Genomic DNA, 22733 nt, shown 5'->3' on the forward strand with positions numbered 1-22733 from the left:
GTGGCATCTGTAGGATTTTCTGTATATAGTATCATGTCATCTGCAAACAGTAACAATTTTCCTTCTTCCTGTCCAATCTGGATACCTTTTATTTCTTTTTCTTGTTTCATTGCTGTGGCTAGGACTTCCAATACGATGATGTTGAGTAAAAGTGGCGAGAGTGGGCACTCTTGTCTTGTTCCTGATCTTAGAGGAAAGATTTACAGCTTTTCACTGTTGGGTATGATGTCGGCTGTAGGTTTGTCATCTATGGCCTTTATTATGTTGAGATATGTTCTCTCTACCAACTTTGTTGAGAGTTTTTTCATCATAAATGGATGTTGAGTTTTATCAAAAACTTTTTCTGTATCTGTGGAGATGATCATATGATTTTTATTCAATTTGTTGATGTGGTGTATTATGTTGATTGATTTGCAGATATTGAACCATCCTTGCACCCCTGGGATAAATTCCATTTGATCATGGTCATAATCTTTTTAAAGTATTGTTGAGTTCAGTTTGCTAATATTTTGTTGAGGATTTTTGCATCTGTGTTTATAAGTGATATTTAGCCTGTAATTTTTTTGTGTGTGTGGTGTCTTTGGTTTTGGTAGCAGAGTGATGCTGGCCTAGTAGAATGAGTTCAGAAGCATTCCTTTCTCTTCAGTTTTTTAGAGTAGTTTGAGAAAGGTGTTAACTCTTCTTTAAATGTTTGTTAGAATTCACCTGTGAAGCTGTCTGGTCCTGGACTTTTGTTTGTTGGGAGGTTTTTTGTTTGTTTGTTTTTACTGATTCAGTTTTATCATTGGTAATCACTCTGTTCATATTTTCTATTTCTTCTTTTTAAAAAAATTTTATTGAAGTATAGTTGATTTACAGTGTTGTGTTTAATTTCTGCTATATAGTAAAGTGACTCAGTTACACATATATATATTCTTTTTCATATTCTTTTCCATTACGGTTTATCATAGGATTTTGAATATATTTCCCTGTGCTATACAGTAGAACCTTGTTGTTTATCCATCCTATATATAATAGTTTGCACCTGCTAATTGCAAACTCCCAATCCTTCTCTCTCCCTCCGCACTCCCCCCCGGCAACCACAAGTCTGTTCTCTATGTCTGTGAGTCAGTTTTTGTTTCATAGATATGTTCATTTGTGTCGTATTTTAGATTCCACATATAAGTAATATCATATGGCATTTGTCTTTCTCTTTCTGACTTACTTCGCTTAGTATGATAATCTCTAGGTCCATCCGTGTTGCTGCAAATGGCATTATTTCATTCTTTTTAATGGCTGAGTAATATTCCATTATATATATATATATATATATATATATATATATATATATATATATATATCACATCTTCTTTATCCATTCATTCAATGGGTTCTATTTCTTCTTAATTCAGTCTTAAGAGATTGTATATTTCTAGGAATTTATCCATTTTTCCTAGGTTGTCAATATAATTGTAGTAATTTAAAAATTTCCTTTGTATTTCTGTGGTGTCGGTTGTGACTTCTCTTTCATTTCTGATTTTATTTATCTGGGCCCTCTTTTTTTTGATGAATTTGGCTAAAAGTTTATGAATTTTGTTTATCTTTTCAAAGAACTAGCTTTTAGTTTCATTGATCTTTTCTATTGTTTTCTTCAGCCTCTATTTCATTTCTTTCTGCTCTGATCTTTCTTTCCTTCTACTAACTTTGGGTTTTGTTTCTTCTTCTTTCTCTAGTTCATAAAGGAGGTGTACAGTTAGATTGTTTGATATTTTTCTTATTTCCTGAGGTAGGCTTGTATTGCTATAAATTTCCCCCTTAGAACTGCTTTTGCTGTGTCCCATAGATTTTTGGATCATTGTGTTTCCATTTTCATTTGTCTTTAGGTAGTTTTTATTTCCTCTTTGATTTCTTCAGTGACCCATTAGTTGTTTAGTAGCATACTGTTTAGCCTCCACGTGTTTGTTTTTTGCAGTTTTCTCTTGTAGTTGGTTTCCAGTTTCATACCTTGTGGTTGGAAACAATGCTTGGTATGATTTCAGTCTTTATAAATTTATTGAGACTCGGTTTGTGGCCTAGCATGTGATCCATCCTGAGAATGTTTCATGTGTACTTGAAAATAATGTGTATTCTACTGCTTTTGGATGGAATGTTCTATGTGTATATCTATTGAGTCAATCTGGTCTAATGTGTTATATAAGGCCAGTGTTTCCTTACTGATTTTCATTCTGGATGATCTGTCCATTGATGTAAGTGGGGTGCTAAAGTCCCCTACTGTTATTGTGTTACTGTCAATATCTCCCTTTATGTTTGTTAATATTTGCTGTATGTATTTAGGTGCTCCTATGTTGTATGCATATATATTTACAATTGTTATATCTTCCTGTTGGGTTGATCCCTTTATCACTGTATAATGTCCTTCTCTGTCTCTTGTTACAGTTTTTGTTTTAGAGTCTATTTTGTCTGATACGGGTATAGCTACCCCAGCTTTCTTTTAGTTTCCATTTGCATGGAGTATCTTTTCCATCCCCTCATGTTCAGTCTCTGTGTGTCTTTAGATCTGAAGTGAGTCTTACAGGAAGCATATATGTGGGTCTTGTTTTTTTATCCATTCAGCCACTGCATGTCTTTTGATTGGAGCATTTAGATCATTTGCATTTAAAGTAATTATTGATAGGTATGTACTTATTGCCATTTTGTTCACTGTTTTCTGGTTGTTTTTGTAGTTCTTTTTGGTTCCTTTCTTTTTCTTTTGCTCTCTTACCTTGTGATTTGATGACTGTCTTTAGTGTTATGTTTGGATTCCTTTCTCATTTGTGTGTATTTATAAAAGGTTTTGGTTTGTGGTTACTATGAGGTTAATACATAACAATCTATATATATATACATGATTATTAAGTTGATGATCTCTTAAGTTTGAATGCGTTCTAAAAACCTTGCATTTGTACTTCCCTCTTCCCCCTCCCACGTTTAACGTTTTTGACATCATATTTTATGTACTTCTGTTTGTGTGTCCCTTAACTACTTATTGTGGATATAAATTATTTTACTATTTTTGACTTTAACCCTTCCTAATAGCTTTATAAGTGGCTGATTTGCTAACTTTACTGTATATCTGCCTTTATCAATGGGATTTTTCCTTTTTTAATTTTCGTATTTATAGTTGTGGCCTTTTCTGCTTTGAGAAGTCCCTTTAAACATTTCTTGTAAAGCTGGTTTAGTGTTGCTGAACTCTCTCCGCTTTTGCTTGTTTATAAAAATCTTTATCTCTCCTTCAAATCTGAATGATGTTCTTGGAAGGTAGAGTATTCTTGGTTGTAGATTTTTTTTCCCTTTCATCACTCTGAATATATTATGCCACTCCCTTCTGGTCTGCAAATTTTCTGTTGAAAAGTCAGCTGACAGTCTTATGGGAGTTCCCATGTATGTAACTAGTTGCCCTTCTCTTGCAGCTTTTAAGATTCTGTCTTTATCTTTTAATTTTTGCCATTTTAATTATAGTGTGTCTTGGTGTTGACCTCTTTGGGTTCATCTTGTTTGGGACTCTCTGTGTTGCCTGGACTTCTGTGTTTCCTGGATGTCTGTTTTCTTTCCTAGGTTAGGGACGTTTTCAGCTATTTTCTCCTCAAATAAGTTCTCTGCCCCCATTTCTCTCTTTTTTCCTTCTGGGATCTCCATAATGCAAATGTTAGTATGATTGATGTTGTCCCAGAGTTCTCTTAAACTGTCCTCATTTTTTAAAATTCTTTTTTCTTTTTTCTGTTCAGCTGGGGTGATTTATACTATTCTGTCTTCCAGTTCACTTACCTGTTTCTCTGTGTCATCTAATCCACTGCTGATTCCTTCTAGTGTATTTTTTATTTAAGTTATTATATTCTTCGGCTCCATTTGATTCTTCTTTATATTTTTAAACTCTTCGTTAAACTTCTTACTGTGTTCATCCATTCACCGAGTTCATTAAGCTTCCTTATGATTATTACCTTGAACCCTTGATTGGGTAGATTGCTTATCTCCACCTCGCTTAATTCTTCTGGGGTTTTGCCTTATGTCTTCATTCGGGATATATTCCTCACTTTGCCTGATTCTCTGTTTATTTCTATGTATTAGGTAGGTTGGTTACGTTTCCCGACCTTGGAGAAGTGGCCTTATATAGGAGATGTCGTATGAGGCCCAGCAACACACTCCTCTCTGGTCACCAGAGGTATGGGCTCTAGGGCTGTGGTCTGCATGGGCCCTTCGGTTGTGGCAGGGCTGACTATTGTGGGTGTGCTGTTAGGTGGGGGGACCCCTGACCCGGTTGGCTGCCAGGCCCTACCTTGTGTGGTAGTTACCAGCTTGCTCATGGGCGGGGCTGGGTCCCATTGTGGCTGACTGCCTGTCCCAGGAGGGTCCTGGGGCTGGTGCTGACCCTCTGGTGGGTGGGGCCCTGGGGGACCAGGGGCTGGTGCTGGCTGCTTGTGGATGGGGCTGAGTCCTAGGGCAGCTGTCAGAAGGGGCTGGGGGGGGTCTCAGGACTGGTGCTAGCCCATTGGTGGGCGGGCAAGCCCCCAGCACTAATAGGTAGAGGGAGGACACCAAAATGGCACTTGCACACACCACTGTCCTCATGGTAGAATAAGCTCCCCCAAAATGGCTGTTGCCAGCATCTGTGTCCCCAGGAGGAGTCCCAGTGTCCTCCTGTCTCTCTGGGAGACTCTCCAAGATCACCAAGTGGGTCTCACCCAGGCTCCTTTACAATTACTGCCTGAGTGCTGGGACTTGGGAGTATGTGAGAATTTGCATGTGCCCTTTAAGAGTGGAGTCTCTGTCTCCTACAGCCCTCCAGCTCTCTTGTAAGTAAGCCCCACTGGCCTTCAAAGCCAGACATTATGGGGCTCATCTTCCTGGTGCAAAGCCCCTGGGCTGGGGAATCCAATCCAGGGCTCAGATGCCTCAGTCCCTGGGGAGAACCTGGGCAGTTGTGATTATCCTTCCATTTGTGAGTTACCTACCCAGGGGTGTGGGTCTTGACTATACCACATCTCCACCCCTCCTACCCATTTCATTGTGGTTTCTTCTTTATATCTAAAAAATCTCTTCTGGTAGTCTTCAGGTTGTTCTCATAGCCAGTTGCTCTCTAAATAATTGTAATTTTGGTGTCCCATGTGAAGAGGTGAGCTCGGGGTCTTCCTACTCTGCCATCGTGGCCACACCTCCCTTTGCCCATTTTTTTTTCTTTTTTTATAAATTTATTGTGTTTATTTATTTTTGGCTGCGTTGGGTCTTTATTGCTGTGTGCGGGCTTTCTCTAGCTGCGGTGAGCGGGGGCTACTCTTCGTTGTGGTGCATGGGCTTCTCATGGCGGTCGCTTCTCTTGTTGTGGAGCATGGGCTCTAGGTGTGTGGGCTTCAGTAGTTGTGGCTCACGGGCTTAGTTGCTCCGCGGCATGTGGGATCTTCCCAGACCAGGGCTCAAACCCATGTCCCTTGCATTGGCAGGCAGATTCTTTAATGAAAAAAAATTTTTTTAAATAAATTTATTTGTTTTTATTTTTGGCTGTGTTGGGTCTTCATTGCTATGCATGGGCTTTCTCTAGTTGCAGCGATTGGGGGCTACTCTTCGTTGCGGTGCGCGGGCTTCTCATTGTTGTGGCTTCTCTTGTTGCAGAGCACGGACTCTAGGCGTGTGGGCTTCAGTAGTTGTGGCAGGTGGGCTCAGTAGTTGTGGCTTGTGGGCTCTAGAGTGCAGGCTCAGTAGTTGTGGTGCACAGGTTTAGTTGCTCTGCGGCATGTGGAATCTTCCCAGGCCAGGGATCGAACCCGTGTCCCCTGCATTGGCAGGCGGATTCTTAACCACTGCGCCACTAGGGAAGCCCTGCCCATTTTTAAATTGGTTTGTTTGATTTTTGTTGTTGAGTTATAGGAGTTCTTTATACATTCTGGGTATTAATGCGTTAATCAGATATATGATTTGAAAATATTTTCTCGCATTCTGTGGGTTGTTTTTTTTACTATATTGATTGTGTCCTTTGATGCACGGAAGTTTTAAATTTTGATGTAGTCCATTTTATCTGTTTTTTTCTTTTATTGCCTATGCTTCAAGTCTATTGCTAAATCCAGTGTCATGAAGCTTTTCCCTGTGTTTTCTTCTGAGAGTTTCATAGTTTAAGCTCTTATGTTTAGGTCTTTCATCCATTTTGAATTGATTTTTATAGATGGTGTAAAGTAAGAGTCTAACTTTATTCTTTTGCATGTGGATATCCAGTTTTCCCAGCACCATTTGTTGAAAAGACTGTCCATTCCCCATGGAATGCCTTGGCACTCTTGTTGAAAATCATTTGATCATATATGTGAGGGTTATTTCTGAGCTCTCTATTCTGTTCCATTGGTCTTGATACTAGTACCACACTGTTTTACTGCAGTGTTGTAGTAAGTTTTTTTGAATTCAGGATATATGAGGTCCCCAGCTTTGTTCTTCATTTGCAGTATTGTTTTGGCTATTTGGGGTCCTCTGAGTTTCCATATGATTTCTAGGATGGATTTTTCTATTTCTGCAGAAACTGCCATTGGGATTTTGGTAGGGATTGTATTGAATCTGTAGATTGCTTCGGGTAGTATTGTCATGTTAACAATATTAAGTCTTCCAGTCCATGAACACAGCATGTCCTTCCATTTATGTTTCTTTTCATTTCGTTCAGCAGCATTATGTAGCTTTCAGTGTACAAGTCTTTCACTTCCTTGATTTTATTCCTCAGTATTTTATTGTTTTTGATGCTAGTGGAGATAGAGTTGTTAATTTCATTTTCAGATTGTTCATTGTTAGTGTATAGAGATGTGACTGATTTTTGTCTGTTGATTTTGTATCCTGAAAGTTGGCTGAAATTTGATTATTATAACAGTTTATTGTGGAATCTTCAGGGTTTTTTGCATAAAAGGTCTGTCATCTGCGAACTGAGATAATTTTATTTACTTCTTCCTTTTCAATTCAATTGCCTAGAAGTTTTAAATTTTGCTGCTGAAATCCAGTTTATCAGTTTTTTCTTTTTGTTGGTGATTTTTGTTTTCTCTCTAAAAATTTTTCACTTATACTAAAGTCATGAAAATATTCTCCTGTTTTCATCAAGAAGTTTTATAGTTTTAGCTTATATGTGAAGGTCCATAATCCATCTGAAATTAATTTTTGTATATGGTATGATGTAGTGGTCAAAGTTCTTTTTTTCCTTATAGATACCCAGTTCTAGCACCATTTGTTGAAAATACTTTTCCTTTTCCCATTTAATTGCTTTGGCACCCTTGTTGAAAATTACTTGACTGTATATGTGTGATTTCATCCAGGGCACTCTGTTTTGTTCCATTAATCTGTTTGTCTGTCCTTTGTTATGTTTTCTTGATGACTATACCTTGAAAAAAGTCATCTTGAGATCAGATAGTATATGTTCTCAATCTTTGTTCTTCTTTTTCAAGATTGTGTTGGCTAGTCCAGGTGTTTTTTTTGTTTTGTTTTGCATTTCCATATAAATTTTAGAATCAGCTTTTCAATTTCTACAGTAGGCCTGCTGGATTTTTGATGGAGATTACATTAAATTTATAGGTCAATTTGGGGGAGAATTGACATCTTAACAATATTGAATCTCCCCATACATGAACCAAAAAATAACCATTTATTTAGGTTCTTTAATGTTTCTCAGCAGTTTTATAGTTTTCAGTATAGAGGTATTATACATCTTTTGTTAAATTTATTTCTAAGAATTTTATGGGTTTGGATGCTACTGTAAATGGTGTTTTAAAAATTTCCTTTTCTAATTGTTCATTGCTAGTATATGGAAATACAATTGATTTTTGTATATTGACTACGTATTTTGTGTGAATGCTTAATTTACTTATTAGTTCTAGTAGTTTGGTAGATTCATTAAGATTTTTTACATATATAACCATGTCTTCTGCAAATAAATAATTTTATGCTTTCCTTTCCAATTTATATGCCTTTTAATGTCCATTGACAGATGACTAGATAAATATATATATTCCTTTATATATATATATATTTAAAGGAATTAAAAAGGGATTAATAAAGGGAAATTTATAGCATTTAAATATATAGATATTTAAACAAGACCAAAACTTCAAGAGACTACAGATTTATAGATTAATACCCCTCATGAACATAGACATAAAAATCCTTAATAAAATGTTAGTAAATCAAATTTAGCAATATATATGAGTGATACTTGTGACCAGCTGGAGTTTATCTAAAAATGCAAGATCTGTATACCTTGAAAGTCATTCATTATACTTCACTGTATTAAAGGAATAAAGAAGAAAAATAATATAATAATTTTTATAGATACAGAAAGACTATTTGACAAAATTAAACATCCATTCATGATTAAAAAGTCTCAGCAAACTAGGAATAGAAGAAAACTTTGTCAATCTGATAAAGGACATCTACAAGAAACCTGCCTACAGCTCTAACATCATACTTAATGGTTAAATACTTTATACTTAAAATCAAGAATAAGGCAAAGATGTCTGTTTTCACCACTTCAATTCAATGTTATACTGGAGGAACTAGTCAATGCAATAAAGAAAAAAACAACTACCATATGATCCAGCAATTCTACTTCTTTTTTTTTTTTTTTTTAATTTTTATTTTATTTATTTATGGCTGTGTTGGGTCTTCGTTTCTGTGCGAGGGCTTTCTCTAGTTGTGGCAAGTGGGGGCCACTCTTCATCACGGTGCGTGGGCCTCTCATTATTGTGGCCTCTCTTGTTGTGGAGCACAGGCTACAGATGCGCAGGCTCAGTAATTGTGGTTCACGGGCCTACTTGCTCCGCGGCATGTGGGATCTTCCCAGACCAGGGCTCGAACCCGTGTCCCCTGCATTGGCAGGCAGATTCTCAACCACTGTGCCCCCAGGGAAGCCCCAGCAATTCTACTTCTGAGTATTTATCCAAAAGAACTGAAATTAGGATCACAAAAAGATATGAGCCCCCCCTCCCCCACACCAATGTTCACTGCAGCATTATTCACAATAACCAAGATTTGGAAACAACCTAAATGTCCATTGACAGGTGAATGGATAAAGAAAATGTGGTATATACATAAATGGAATATTTCCCTAAGCCTAAAGAATTTCTTTTAGAATTACTTTTTTAGTGCAAGTCTGTTGGAGAGTAATTCCTTCAGCTTTTGTCTTTTGAAAATACATTTATTTCTCTTTCAAAGGATATTTTCATTGAATTTAGAATTTGAGGCATTTTTCTTTCAGCACTTTAAAGATATTGTTCCACTATTCTCTGCCTTTCTTGTTCTTGATGAGAAGTCAGCCATTATTCTTATCATTGTTTCTCTGTATGTCATGTGTCCTTTTTTCTCTGACTGCTTTCTAGATTTTCCCTTTATATTTTGTCAATCTATGACAAAGCAAGAATATACAAGAATATACAATGGAGAAAAGACAGTCTCTTCAATAAGTGGTGCTGGGAAAACTGGTCAGCTACATGTAAGAGAATGAAATTAGAACATTTTCTCACACCATATACAAAAATAAACTCAAAGTGGATTAAAGACCCATGTAAGACCGGAAACCATAAAACTAGAAGAAAACAAGGGCAGCACACTCTTTGACATAAAGTATAGAAATTTTGGGGGGAATCAGGTCCTAAGGCAAAGGAAACAAAAATAAAGAAATTCGACCTAATTAAACTTAAAAGCTTTTGCACAGCAAAGGAAACCAACAAAATGAAAAGACAACCTACCAAATGGGAGAAAATATTTGGAAACGATATGACTGATAAAAGGTTAATATCCAAAATATGGAAACAGTTCATATAATTCAAATATCATTAAAAACAAACCATCCAATTAAAAAAATGGGCAGAAGACCTGAATAGACATTTTCCCAAGGAAGACATACAGATGGCCAACAGGCATATGAAAAGGTGCTCAGTATCACTAATAATCAGAGAAATGCAAATCAAATGAGATCACCTTGCACTTGTCAGAATGGCCATCATCAAACAACATATGTTGGTGAGGATGTGGAGAAAAGGAAACCCTACTACACTGTTGGTGAGAATGTAAATTGGTGCAGCTACTGTGGAAAACAGTGTGGAGGTTCCTCAAAAAACTGATCCAGCAATTCCACTCCTGGGTATATATATGGAGAAAACAAACACTAATTTGAAAAGATTGCATCCCACTGTTCATAGCAGCATTATTTATAACAGCCAAGATATGGAAGCAACCTAAGTGTCCATCAACAGCTGAATGGATAAAGAAGATGTGAGATATATATATAGATAGATAGATAGATAGATAGATACACACACACACAATGGAATATTTATTACTTAGTCATAAAAAGAATGAAATTCTGCCATTTGCAACAATATGGATGAACCTAGAGTGATGGACCTTAGTGCAATCAGTCAGAGAAAGACAAATACTGTATGTTATCACTTATATGTGGAATCTAAAAAATAAATGAATGAATAATAAAACAGACTCACAGATTTAGAGAACAAACTAGTGGTTGCCAGTGGGGAGAGGGAGGAGGGGAGGGGCAAGATAGGGGTAGGGGATTAACAGGTACAAACTACTATGTGTAAAATATATAAGCTACAAGGATATATAGCCAATATTTTATAACTTTAAATAGAGTGTAATATATTAAAATTTTGAATCACTATGTTGTACACCTGCAAGTAACATAATATTGTAAATCAACTATACGTCAGTAAATTAAATAAGTAAAAAAAATTTATTGCTAATATATTTTTCATTTCTAGAGTTTTTATTTGCTTTTTAAAAATACAGTTTTTATTATTTATTTATTTTAATTAATTAATTTATTTGGTTGTGCCGGGTCTTAGTTGCGACTCATGGCCTCCTTAGTTGCGGCAGGTGGGCTCCTTAGTTGCGGCATGCGGGCTCCTGAGTTGTGGCATGCAAACTCTTAGTTGCGCATGCATGTGGGATCTAGTTCCTTGGCCAGGGATCGAACCTGGGCCCCCTGCATTGGGAGCATGGAGTCTTAACCACTGCACCATCAGGGAAGTCCCCAAAATACAGTTTTTATATCTCTGCCAATATTCTCCATCTTTTATGCATGTTACACCTTTTCCACTAGATCCTTTAACATGTTTTTCACAGTTATTTTAAAGGTCCTGTCTGATAATTCCAACATTTGGATCACCTCTGGGTCTTGTTCTATTGGACTGTTTTCCATCTTGTCAGTGGGTCACATTTTCTTGCTTTATCACGTCTCACTTTTAAAATTAAAAGCCAGACGTTGTGTCTAAAAGAGTCATGGAGCCTAAAGTAGAAAGGGCGGCTGTTAGTGCAGGGAAGTCAGTTTAGTGTGTAGTTGAACTGGGTCTGCGCTCTGTTGTTGCTTTATTTAGAATCAGTTCAGAGAATTCCCTGGTGGTCCAGTGGTTAGGATTCCACGCTTCCACTGCAGGGGGCACAGTTTCGATCCCTGGTTGGGGAACTAAGGTCCTGCAAAACTAAGATTCTTTAAAAAAATAAAAGAATCAGTTCACTACTACTTTCAAATTTTTAAGGATGCTATCAGAACCTTCCTTTTAGCTGGACTTGGGATCTGAGTGTCTGGAGGGTTTGACTCAGTTCTTCTGCTTTACCCTAAGCCCTCATCAGGTACCTTAAGGGTATGGTCGAGGGGTTTCTCTTTTGACTCTCTAGCCCCTCCCTCAAACTTAGATGGCCACTGCTCTGGCTAAACTTCTCTGTCCTGATGTCTATTGGCTGTCTTTTTTGGTAATCCTTCTGAGATAAAATCATTTTTTTTCTTCTAGCCATTGTAGTCTGCAGATCAAAGCTCTGGCCAAAATCCATGCCTTTGTTCAAGACACGTGAGTGTTGCCCCTTTCCAGAATTCACCTATTTCAAGGGAAGATCTTTATGTTTTGTTCCTCCTCCTGAGCTCTTTGTTTATTTCATTTACACAAACATTTAAAAATACCTACTTTTTCTATCTCATACTTTGCTGTAGTCTGTGAAGGATGCCAAAGAAGCATATGGCATGAACCTTGCCCTCAAAGATTATGTTGTCTTTGGACAGACAAGAGTAACCCAGGAAAAGGATACAGGAAAGTTGTTAACAGTGCATCAGAGGATGTAGAATGGCATAGCATGTGTAGAGTATCTAATGTTCAGGGGACACAGAGTAAAGAGTGATCAAGAGAGGAGATGTAGGACTGGTCAAGGAAAACCTCTGGTAGGGGGTGAGCATAAGCTAATTCAGCTTTCTGGGACGTGGTGACATCCACCGGGATGGACTCAACGTGGCCTTTGTCAGAGGAGCCAGCATGTGCCGATGGGTAAATGGAAGAAGGGTGTGTGGGGACCCTGACATCCAGGGTGGTCAGGAGGGTCTCCTCCCTTCCCTTTGTGGTGGGACAAGGAGGCCATCTCATTTTGTGTACATCTGAGCTCCCATCTCCAAGAGGCAGAGGCATGGGAGTCTTATAAGCACCCTGGGTAATGGCAACTTGGCCTCGCATGTGCATGTACACGTTCATTCACACGGACGTCCTCTCTCTGGGGTTCTGATGGGTGCGCAGGAGGCACACTCCTTGTATGTTTTTGAGGTTTTAGTCATTTACTGGCTTCATTTTCCCAGGACCCTGAGTGAGCCTCGGCAGGCAGAGATCCGGAAAGAGTGCCTCCGGCTTTGGGGGGTGAGTGTCTCCCCAGCCCGTTTTTGCTCCAGGGCAGGGAAACTTTAAAGAAGAATGGGACTGACTCCAGACCCGGTCACCTTAGGGTTCCCTGCCCCTGCCCCAATGAAAAGGTCTGCCTACCCTCACAGCACTCCAGAGTTGGATGTCTCAGCATTGTTGGGAGTAACCTCCTTGGCCCTTTCACTGCTCGTTTAGCCCTGCAGGCTGGTTAGAATGGACAAGGGTGGTGGGTAAACAGGCCTCATTTTCCTGCTGGTGGCCCTGGGTAGCGACACTGACCACAGAGAGCCCCAGAGAAAGGTAAGTGGCCTTTGGGGTGTGCTACCACAGGGCCTGAAAGGGAGCAGTGACTGAATTAGCCACCTCCACTCCCCCGCCACCCCCCTTCCAGCTTCCTTTGTTGTGTGCCATTTCCTCTTGCCCAGCCTGAGCCTATGCCCTTGCCTGCGTAGACTCACACACAGCCTTGGTCAAAAGTGTGTTTGAAAACCAAAGCTCTTTGCTGTCTTGTTTTAGATCCCAGACCAGGCTAGAGTTGCTCCTTCTTCCACAGACCCAAAATCTAAGTTCTTCGAGCTAATCCAGGTAAGCTTGGTATCTGGTGAATATAAAAAGTTAGAGAGGCCTAATTAGATGTAGTATCACTGAGACCCCCAGATGCCTGGCCTCCAGAGGGCTTGTGCAGGTACCACATGGGTTCCCAGGGGCTGGGCTGAGGCCACCACAGATGGGAACTTTTGGTGTAGGGTGTTGAGTTCCCTGGGAGCCCATCAGGCTGCCTGAAGATTCTTGGCCTGAGATGTGTTCTGTTCAGCATTCCCGCTGCCCAAAGGGTGGTGCTGGCTCTCACTTCCTGGCAAGTTTAGGGTCCTGTGAGTGTGCCTGCAGGGGAGACATGAAGTATGGGATGATCTTAGGCTGGGGAGCTGGTCAGAGGGCCAGGAGGGGCTGCCAGGAGAGCTCACAGTGGAGCTGGCCTAAACTTAGGCTCCCTGTTCTGTTTCTGGTGAGTGGTCCTCAGAATTCTTCTGCCCTACGTTTTCCTACCACCTGACTTCCAGTTTTTCCCTGGGCTTTATTTAAATCTGGCCCAGATCATGGGCCATTGTGCTGGTTTTGTAGGGTTAGGGACTGGAGAATGAGGTTCAAGATGGCCTCAAAAAAAAAATAGCATGTGTAAATTTTTCTGAATGGGTAGAGAGATTACTTAACTGCTGTCAAGCCAACTGCTTGCAAGTCTTTGCCTTCAGTTTTAGTGAAGGGGGAGGCTTTTATATTCTGGTGACATTTCCTTATAGCTCTGGTAAATCGATCTGTACTCAGGGGCTCGGTGTTCTTTCCTTTCCCAGGCTCTCCTAATAGGTCCTAAAGGAACACTCCAAGCAGACAGAATTAGATCCCAGTTAGTGCATGGCTAGGTAGAGCAGGGGGCATGTTTCAGACAGCAAGGGCTTCCTGTCCCTCCCCTCCCACAGCCTGCCCTAACCCCCTGCCCCACCCCCCACCCCCAGGCTCCCATACTGAGCGCCTGTCCCTTCCCCCAACCCAGCCGTGTTTTCTCTGACCCGGGGCTGCAGGGCACTGAGATCGACATCTTCAGCTATAAGCCCACGCTGCTTACTTCCAAAACCCTGGAGAAGATCCGCCCAGTGCTCGACTACCGCTGCATGGTGTCTGGCAGTGAGCAGAAGTTCCTCATCGGCCTGGGGGTAAGTCTGCAGCTGGCTTCCTACCCAGCTTGGGTGGTGGAAGCTTGCTGTCTGTCTGTGGGAATCTGGACAGCTGCCTGCCACACTTGGTGCACGTTCTCTTGGCACCAAGGAGCTGGAGCTTTGACCGCAGGGAAGGTATTTCTTGAAACTTCACTTCCTTTCTTCCTCTGAGTTAGCCAAGTATCATTCATTCATTCCTTCTATCTTTCATTTATCCATGTATTTGCTTATTCACCTCCATGCATCGCTAAAGGGAACACTGCCTCCTTTCTTGGAATGTGGAGCTTCCTAGGCTAGTAGGATGGTCAGTAGGCTAAGCTGGCTTGAGCCCATGCAGCTATTTCTTTGCAACACCACCACTATCCCATGTCATCCCCTGTCTAAAATGAGGTGAGGGAAAACCTTGGCAGTTCTATATCTTAATTAGGTAAAGTCCTCATTGCTCTTTCTTTCCACTCCGAGTTGTCTTTATAGTTTTACCTCTTCTTCCTCACTTACTTTCTCTGTGTCCTCTCACACTTTATCTTTTTCTCTTTTTACTTTCTCTCTGCTCTGCTCTCTGGACCCTTCACCAAACCTGCTTCAGACATACACCAAGCTGGATCTTTCTTGAGGGCCTCTGATCATGAACTCAGGCCTCTTGAATGGTGCCCTGAGCCTGTTCCCTCCCAGCGGGACAGAGTCAGAGCTCTCCTCTTCCACTGAGGCAGTGGAGGACAGCACTGGCATTATAGTGTATGAAGTATAACTGACTAATCTCTCCGAGACCTTTTCTTCTGGCATTTCCCAGCCCCATCAGCTTGTAGCCACCAACTAAAAGCCCTTTTGAGAGCTGAGCTTCTCACCGCTCAATGTCTTTGTCTGCCTGACCTGGCCCTTTCTCTCTGCCCATAGAAGTCTCAGATCTACACATGGGATGGCCGCCAGTCAGACCGCTGGGTCAAGCTGGACCTGAAGACAGAGCTACCCCGGGACACTCTGCTCTCTGTGGAGATTGTCCATGAGCTGAAAGGGGAGGTTAGAGGTGGTTCTGCTCACGTGTATGGCTCTGCCATCTGGGGAACTGGGGAACAGCTGGGCCTGTCCCTTCGCCCCCATGCCCCCTGAGTTAACTGGGTTATGTGTATGTGGTGCCTGACAGGGCCCAGGGCCTGGCGAATGCTTTGTAATTATTCCTCCTCCTCGAGTAGTTGCTCTAAGCCATGGCATATTCAGGTAGGAAGGACCACAGTCTCCTTATGTTTAGGAGATCTTGATCATCTCTGTGTAGAAAAGGCCCTGGTGAACCTGCTGCATATTTTTTAGCTGCTGATTGTTATTGACCAAGGATTCCTTGGGAAAGAAGCAACTTTCTATTTCCCATGAGCTTTGGGTATTACAGCCATACAGATAACTTTCAGAACAGTCAGTGGGAACAGTTGGCCAGAGTGGGAAGCCAGGTCCTGCTGGAGCACCATGGCGGCAGCCTCACTGGGTTTGAGATTCAAGGGGGCTCATCACCCATCACCTCAGGGCTCTGTCAGCTCAGAAGCATGGGCCAGTCTGGTGCTGAGAATCAACTGGGAGGGAGGTGAGAGAAAGATCCTGTGTTTAGAGCCCTTCCCTTCCCCCGGCTATACGTAGAACAGAGGCCAGCGTGCCACAGTGGGCAGAGTGAGCCCCAGGCCAATGCCTGGCAGGGTGGGCAGTGTACTTGTCCTTCTAGGGGAAGGCCCAGCGGAAGATTAGTGCCATCCACATCCTCGATGTCCTTGTGCTGAATGGCAGCGACGTGCGGGAGCAGCACTTTAACCAACGGTCTGAGCTGGGCCCTGGGGGCGGGAAGGTGGGCCGGGCGGGCCAGGGCAGCTCTGTGGCGGCAGCCTCTGTGGCTTGGCCCTCACCCAGGCTTTCTCTGCTTAAGAGCATCCTTAGAGTTTCCCTCTTCTACCCACTAGCTGGTTCCAAGGGCAGGGTGAGAAATTGGTGTTGGCACTCCCGGTTACCAGGACTTGGGCCTTGATTTCATACATACTAGCACACTCCATTTTGCCTCAGCTGTTCAGATCAGAGGTGACGTTTGTTTTAAGGTTGAGCAAGAGGGTGACCTTATGGGGAAGAGGGAGGGTCTTCTCCTCTGAAGAATGTGTTCTGTTCTTGGTGGTCCCACTTAAGTCAGTTTATCTGGATCCCACAACTCCCACAGAGGTACTTTTGTTTGTGGATAGATGCCTAATCAGTTGTTTAAAAGGGGGGTACAAAAAGGAGACGTCTTACACCGCCATGGTGCTGAAGTCACTCCTAAGTTGGTTCATCTGAGTGGGTGTACTGTGGTATCTGTGGTTTGGGGTGAAGGAGCCGACGTACAGAATAAAGATGATGCTTGAAGTTCTGGTGGAGGTGACTGAGCACAGCCGAAGTTACACTTCAGGAAAACCAACCAAGATGTATTGAAAGTAGAGGTCAGAATCCAGAGTGGGGGAGAGGGCGATCATGACATCACTGGAGAAGGGCAAGGGTGGGCTTCCTGGGAGACATGAGTGCTGCCTCTTGGAGCAGTTTTGCTGCAGATTCAGGAGTGTACTCCCACTGGTGCCATGACAATGCCCTGGGGGTGTGGGTGCTGTAAGGATACCCTTACTTGCCTCTGAGAGACTCTGTTTGGATTGTAGAATTCAGCTTGCTGAGAAATTTGTGAAAGCTGTTTCCAAGCCCAGTCGGCCTGACATGAATCCCATCAGGTGAGCATATCATCTCTCCCCCCAAATCCTCCTCTCCCATTGCTTCTTTCTGGCCAGTGCCTGCCTCCCTGTCCTGTGAGGGGTGGGAGGGCTCAGTGGAGGAGACCAGGCCAGGCTGGCATTAGAGATCAGACTGCCATTGAGTGATTTGCTTGGGGGTGCTGGGTAGGTGACTCCTTTGCCCCAGAGTATCCCCCATCCTGCCTGTCACAGTGGGCCAACCTCCACAGGAGAGGTTCGTTCCTCAGGGTTAAGGCATCCTCATTTAAGACGCACGTGCTTCTGAGAGCACTAACACACCTTGTGAGCCACACATTCATGCTTGAGTATCATTAGCATATCAATCCCGGCCTTTTCATTTTTTTCAGGTAAGAAAAGGGTGTGAGGGAATGGGAGTTTTTGAACATGAAAAAGAAAAGGTTGGTTTGAGGTAATGGGATCCTTGGTGCATGGAAAGAAGGCCATGGTTTGTTGCCACGTTAGGTAACGTAAAAGTTCTTGGGGCTTCCCTGGTGGCGCAGTGGTTGAGAATCTGCCTGCCAATGCAGGGGACACGGGTTCGAGCCCTGGTCTGGGAAGTTCCTACATGCCGTGGAGCAGCTGGGCCCGTGAGCCACAATTACTGAGCTTGCGCGTCTGGAGCCTGTGCTCCGTAACAAGAGAGGCCACGATAGTGAGAGGCCTGCACACGGCGATGAAGAGTGGCCCCCGCTTGCCACAACTAGAGAAAGCCCTCGCACAGAAACGAAGAACCAACACCGCCATAAATAAATAAGTAAATAAATAAAAATTAAAAAAAAATAAAGTTCTAGGCCTTGAGAGGGTAACAGTCAGGGAGCAGACAGATGGAACAGACTTTTCCAGTCTGGGCTGAGGTCTGAGGTTATCTTTGGGGCTTAATGTGACTAGAGACTGAGGTATCTATTTACATTTTATCAAAATCATTTTCATTATTCTTTTTAATACAAATTTACATAGGATTAAATCCAACAGTGGGAATGCACTTTTAGAAGTCTTCTGAAAGTCTAAAAGTAATTTCTTCTTGCACTTTAAAATGTCCTGTCTGCCAGGTCCTGAGAAGCAGCTTCCAGGGGTCCTGCCTCTGTTGCTTGTGATGGTTTGGTTGCTTGGTTTCTGGGCACCTTACTCAGTAGCAGTTCCAAAGGCGTGTTAAGGGGCCCCCAGAGGTGGAGGGCTGGGCATCAAACAGGAGCCCTGTATCCTGGGTAGGGGAGTCTCCTCACCCCTAATGGTAGTAGGCCTATTAGGACGATTTGGAAGCAACTCTGTTACAGGAAGGCCTAAAATCCATGTAGACAGACCTGGGCAAGAGCCTGGCCCTTGGTGTTCTGGCCTCTAGAGATGGTGATGGTGACCCAGGATGGGAATGCTGACAGGGACATCTTCGTCTGCCAGACCTTCCTCTTTTCCCCTCCTGACTTCCTGAACCATAGCTGCGCTCCCCGGGTGCCCTGGGGCAGGCTCCAGGGGGTGCTTGGCAGCTCTGAAACCTAGGGCTTGTCTGTGGAGGACGGCAGTGACAGGCTAGGGGTCCTCATTCTTGGTGGGTTGGGTGGTGCAGGGCCTGAGGCAGAAGGTGAGGATAGGCACAGCCTCCTGCCTAGCAGCTGCTGCCCAGACAAGTGTCCCACCAGGAATCCTTTGTCAGCTCTCTGTCCGTCTGTCCACAGGGTGAAGGAGGTATACAGGCTGGAGGAGATGGAGAAGATTTTTGTCAGGTGAGTGACTCAGCCAGGGTAGCTCAGGATTTGAGAAGAGTTGGGGTGGGGGGCATGGCGGTGTCCAGGATTCATTCTCTTTTTCTGTAGAGGTGGGTTAGGGGTGCGGCGGTGAGTTGCCCTGGTGGCTGCCTGTACCCCCCCACCTCCTTTGCCTGCGTGGCTCATCCGCAGCCAAGGGCCCCCCAGCTGAGAGCTGATTCAGCAGTGTCAGGAGGGGACCAGGGCGGGTGTGCGTCAGGCAGAAATACGGGCTCCCTGATGCCGTAACAGTTACGAGGGGTGTGTGCATCAGGCAGAAATACCAGCGGGCTTGTTGATGCTGTAACAGTTACGATTGTCCCTGCTAGGGGCAGAGCAGCAAGCTGCTTGAAACACTGTAAGTCCCAGCTTCTGGTGCTGACAGAGAGATTGAGCCTGGAGGGGGTAGAGGGGGCGTAACTGCTTCCTCATAATCTTAGCGGTGTGCAGGGCGCTCAGATCTGAGGGTCTCATCCTGGGTGTGCCCCTGTGGCCACTGGAGCTAGGCTGGGTCTCAGTGCTCCCGAATTAACTCTTTAGTAGCCACACTGATGCCATGGGTGGTGAACTGAAGACCCAGTGGCACTCGTAGTCTCAGATCTTACCCTTGCCGGTGTCACCCTGACACCCCGCAAACAGCAGCAACATAGCAGGGGCGTGTGTCACTTCCCTGACTCTATTGCTTAGTTGGGAGTTCAGAGCCTGAGTTCTAAACCCAGCACCGCACTCACTCACTTGCTGTGTGGCCTGGAGCAACTCAAGTCTCTGCCTCAGTTTCTCATGTTGAACTGAGGTAAAGTACTGTGGTTGGTTGGCTGATTTTGACATTAGCCAGAGACTAACGTTAGGGCTTTCTCTCTCTCTCACACACACTCACGCTTCCTGTTTGCATGCCTACTCTGGAAAATCAAGGTTAGAAATGAAGATCATCAAGGGCTCCAGTGGCACACCAAAGCTCAGCTATACAGGGCGGGACGACCGGCACTTTGTGCCCACTGGCCTCTACATCGTCAGGACGGTGAATGGTGGGTGATGAGCCACTGTTCCCTAACCCCACTCCCTCAGCCAGGGCAACTGGCCCAGACCCTACTTGAGCCAGAGCTAAGGGCTCCCTACTGAGGTGGGCATTTCTTTGAGGTGTATGTTGAGGGCGACTGTGTTCCCTGAGCTTCTGTTCTTCGGTGGATCCTGGGGGTTGGGCTGGGGCTGGAGAGAGGGGAGCCCAACTTGTATATGCACGCGTGGTGTCCTCATGGCAGGAGAAGGGCCTTCCCGGTGGGCAACAGCAGATCCAGAAAGTCAAGCTTGGCCATTCGTATCACCTGTAGAATCCTTTTTCCTTAGTGCCCTCTGGCCAACAGACTCCTACTCCCTCTGCCAGGGCCCGAGATGTTGCCCTGGTAGCAGGTTGGCGGGACTGGGGAGGGTTGTTGAGAATTATCTTAGTCGTCTTCCTGGAGTCCCTTTGGGCGGGTGATGAAGGCTGTGTCCTCACAGGCTGTTCTCCACTGCTGTCTTGGGGGGAGGGGAGTGGAGGAACGGGCGTGAAGGAAGGCGTGCCCTTCATTGGCCTGACCTATCCCCCATGGGTATTTTGTGTCCTTTCTGGGCTTCTTCCCCCTTTCCTCCTGTCAGAGCCATGGACTATGGGATTCAGCAAAAGCTTCAAGAGGAAGTTCTTCTACAACAAGAAAACCAAGAACTCTACCTTTGACCTCCCTTCAGATGCCATTGCTCCATTTCAGTAAGTAGCCGCCTTTCAGGCCTGCTCCCTGCAGCCCCAGATACTCCTGCTAGAACGCCAGCCTGACCTCTTGGGGCACACCGGGTCCTGAGACTGACGGCTGCCCATGCAGGGGCTTCCCATGAGGGTATGGCCGTGCTGGTTGAGGGTCCTGGGTGTGAAGGGCCCGACCCTGGCCGGGGCGTGGGCTAATGCTGAGGTCCACAGTCTTGCCTTCGGACCCGGTGTGTTGCCGGATTGTTGGTCATAGGTTTCGACAGCAGCCAGTAGCCCTGATGTGCCTGTAATTAGCCACTGACACCAGTGTGTCACCACACTAATACTGTTCTATTAGAGCAGCAGAGACGGATAAACCAGGAATATCAGTAATTCAAGGATCCAGTAGGATGCAATTAGCAGCAGCAGAAGCTGTGTGTTGAGAAAAGCTGGTTCTGGAAGGCAGGGAGGAGCAGAGCCTACTAGGTACATTTGGCTGCCAGAGGGGAGACACTCAATTGGAGTCAATTAGTGAGACCTGCCCTCCCCCGCGCCCCCAGCGCGCACACACACACACACTCTTAAGAACACCCATCCCCGAAGTCACGGGTGCCAGGGTGGGTGGTGAGCTCTTGGACCTGCTCCACGTGGGTACAGCCCTCTGACCTCCCTTCTCCTCCCCAGCATCTGCTACTACGGCCGGCTCTTCTGGGAGTGGGGGGATGGCATCCGTGTGCATGACTCCCAGAAGCCCCAGGACCCAGACAAGCTGTCCAAGGAGGACGTCCTCTCCTTCATCCAGACGCACAGCGCCTGAGGATGCCCACCCCTGCCGAATGCCCTGTCGTTCCCTGAGCCTGGCCATGAGGTTGGTGGCCTCCTCTGAAGAGCTCAGTTGGGGCCTTCTGGGACACTTTTCGGAATTCCCTCCCCGGAGCCCTTCCTGGGAACTGTCTCCCCTGCCGGGACTCAGCCTGAAGGATGCAGCTCCTACAGCACGTCTGAGGTCAGGGCCCAGGGCACATGGGGCCAGTGGAGGATGTGTCAGAGGGCAGCAGGGCTTCGGCTCTGCCATTCCTTCCTGTATCCTGTAGACTCACTTTTCTGAGTTCCACGCAGTGCCCTGAGGGCGGCCATGCCCCTGCTTTGCCCAACTTTTTATTGGGCCGACCCTGAGAGGCAGGGGGCCCACTGTTGTGAGCTGGCCAGGAGCAGCTGCTATATAAATCGAGATTTTGTTTCTTTGAACTTGCTCTGTTTTGATGCCAAGTTGGAGATTTTCTTGTCTCCTCCCCCTACCCTCTCCTGGTCTTCCCTGGAGTTCTTCCCAGCCCAAACCTCTGACCATCCCGCAGGCCGGGAAGGGGGGCATGTGGACCCCACATCTCTGACACCATGTCAGGATGCAGGTAGCATTGTCTGGTGGTGGGTGTGACTGCTTCCTGGGGTTGTAGAGCCTTCCTGGGCCTCAACCCTTTTGATCTAAACCTCGGGCAGCTCTAGAAGGGGAGGAAGCAGCCTTGAAGACCTGCCATTTTCTATGCGCCAAACAGTAGTGGCCCCACTGTAACAGAGGTCCTGTTGGGTTGGGTCGCACCCAGTCCTCTGGCAATCATGGCACTCCCGTTTGTCCCAGCCACCTTGCCACCCTCCCCCCTCCTTTGTTTTTTCATCCCCAGCAGGAGGCACAGTAGCTTTTGTTTGTCCTTTTGTGGTCACTCCATTTCCTCTATCTTGGCGGGTGGAGTGGGAAGCTGGGCAGTAGCTTTGGGTGGGGGAGGGAACCTGTGGTTGTTTGTTTTTAATGGGAAATACCTCTCAGAGATGCTCCTGTGGGCTCCCTAGGGCCTCATCCCAGTGCTAGACTGGTTTCCATGGAGATAGAGGGCACTGAGGCTCCCCATGAGGTTGAAATTGACTCCACCTCAGGGGTCTCAGGCCAGCATCCCCCAGGCTGTCAGCAGCACCGCTGAGATGCTGTATTTCCACCCAATTCTGGGTATCAGTGTGTCTTGCAGAATCTTGGATCATTAAAGATAAACATATTTTTTTTTTTTTTTTTTTTTTTTAATTTATTTATTTATTTATTTATTTTTGGCTGTGTTGGGTCTTCGGTTCGTGCGAGGGCTTTCTCCAGTTGCGGCAAGCGGGGGCCACTC

At 44.7% G+C, this 22733-nt stretch overlaps 1 protein-coding gene across 1 annotated transcript in view; it reads left to right on the plus strand.

The window, feature by feature from the left end:
* The window catches only part of CMTR1 (cap methyltransferase 1), a 57510-nt gene extending 34886 nt beyond the window's left edge, over nt 1–22624 (plus strand). Inside the window, exons 14-24 of the mRNA XM_007197933.3 lie at nt 11775–11831; nt 12602–12659; nt 13179–13247; nt 14240–14371; nt 15269–15391; nt 16080–16171; nt 17026–17094; nt 18786–18833; nt 19767–19879; nt 20490–20598; nt 21259–22624. Of these exons, the coding sequence (XP_007197995.1) occupies nt 11775–11831; nt 12602–12659; nt 13179–13247; nt 14240–14371; nt 15269–15391; nt 16080–16171; nt 17026–17094; nt 18786–18833; nt 19767–19879; nt 20490–20598; nt 21259–21391 (1003 nt within the window). The 3' untranslated portion in view covers nt 21392–22624. The remainder of the gene's footprint in view (nt 1–11774; nt 11832–12601; nt 12660–13178; nt 13248–14239; nt 14372–15268; nt 15392–16079; nt 16172–17025; nt 17095–18785; nt 18834–19766; nt 19880–20489; nt 20599–21258) is intronic.
* The last annotated feature ends 109 nt before the right edge of the window (nt 22625–22733 follow it).

Source organism: Balaenoptera acutorostrata, chromosome 10 (genome assembly GCF_949987535.1).
Source record: "Balaenoptera acutorostrata chromosome 10, mBalAcu1.1, whole genome shotgun sequence".
NCBI lineage: Eukaryota > Metazoa > Chordata > Mammalia > Artiodactyla > Balaenopteridae > Balaenoptera > Balaenoptera acutorostrata.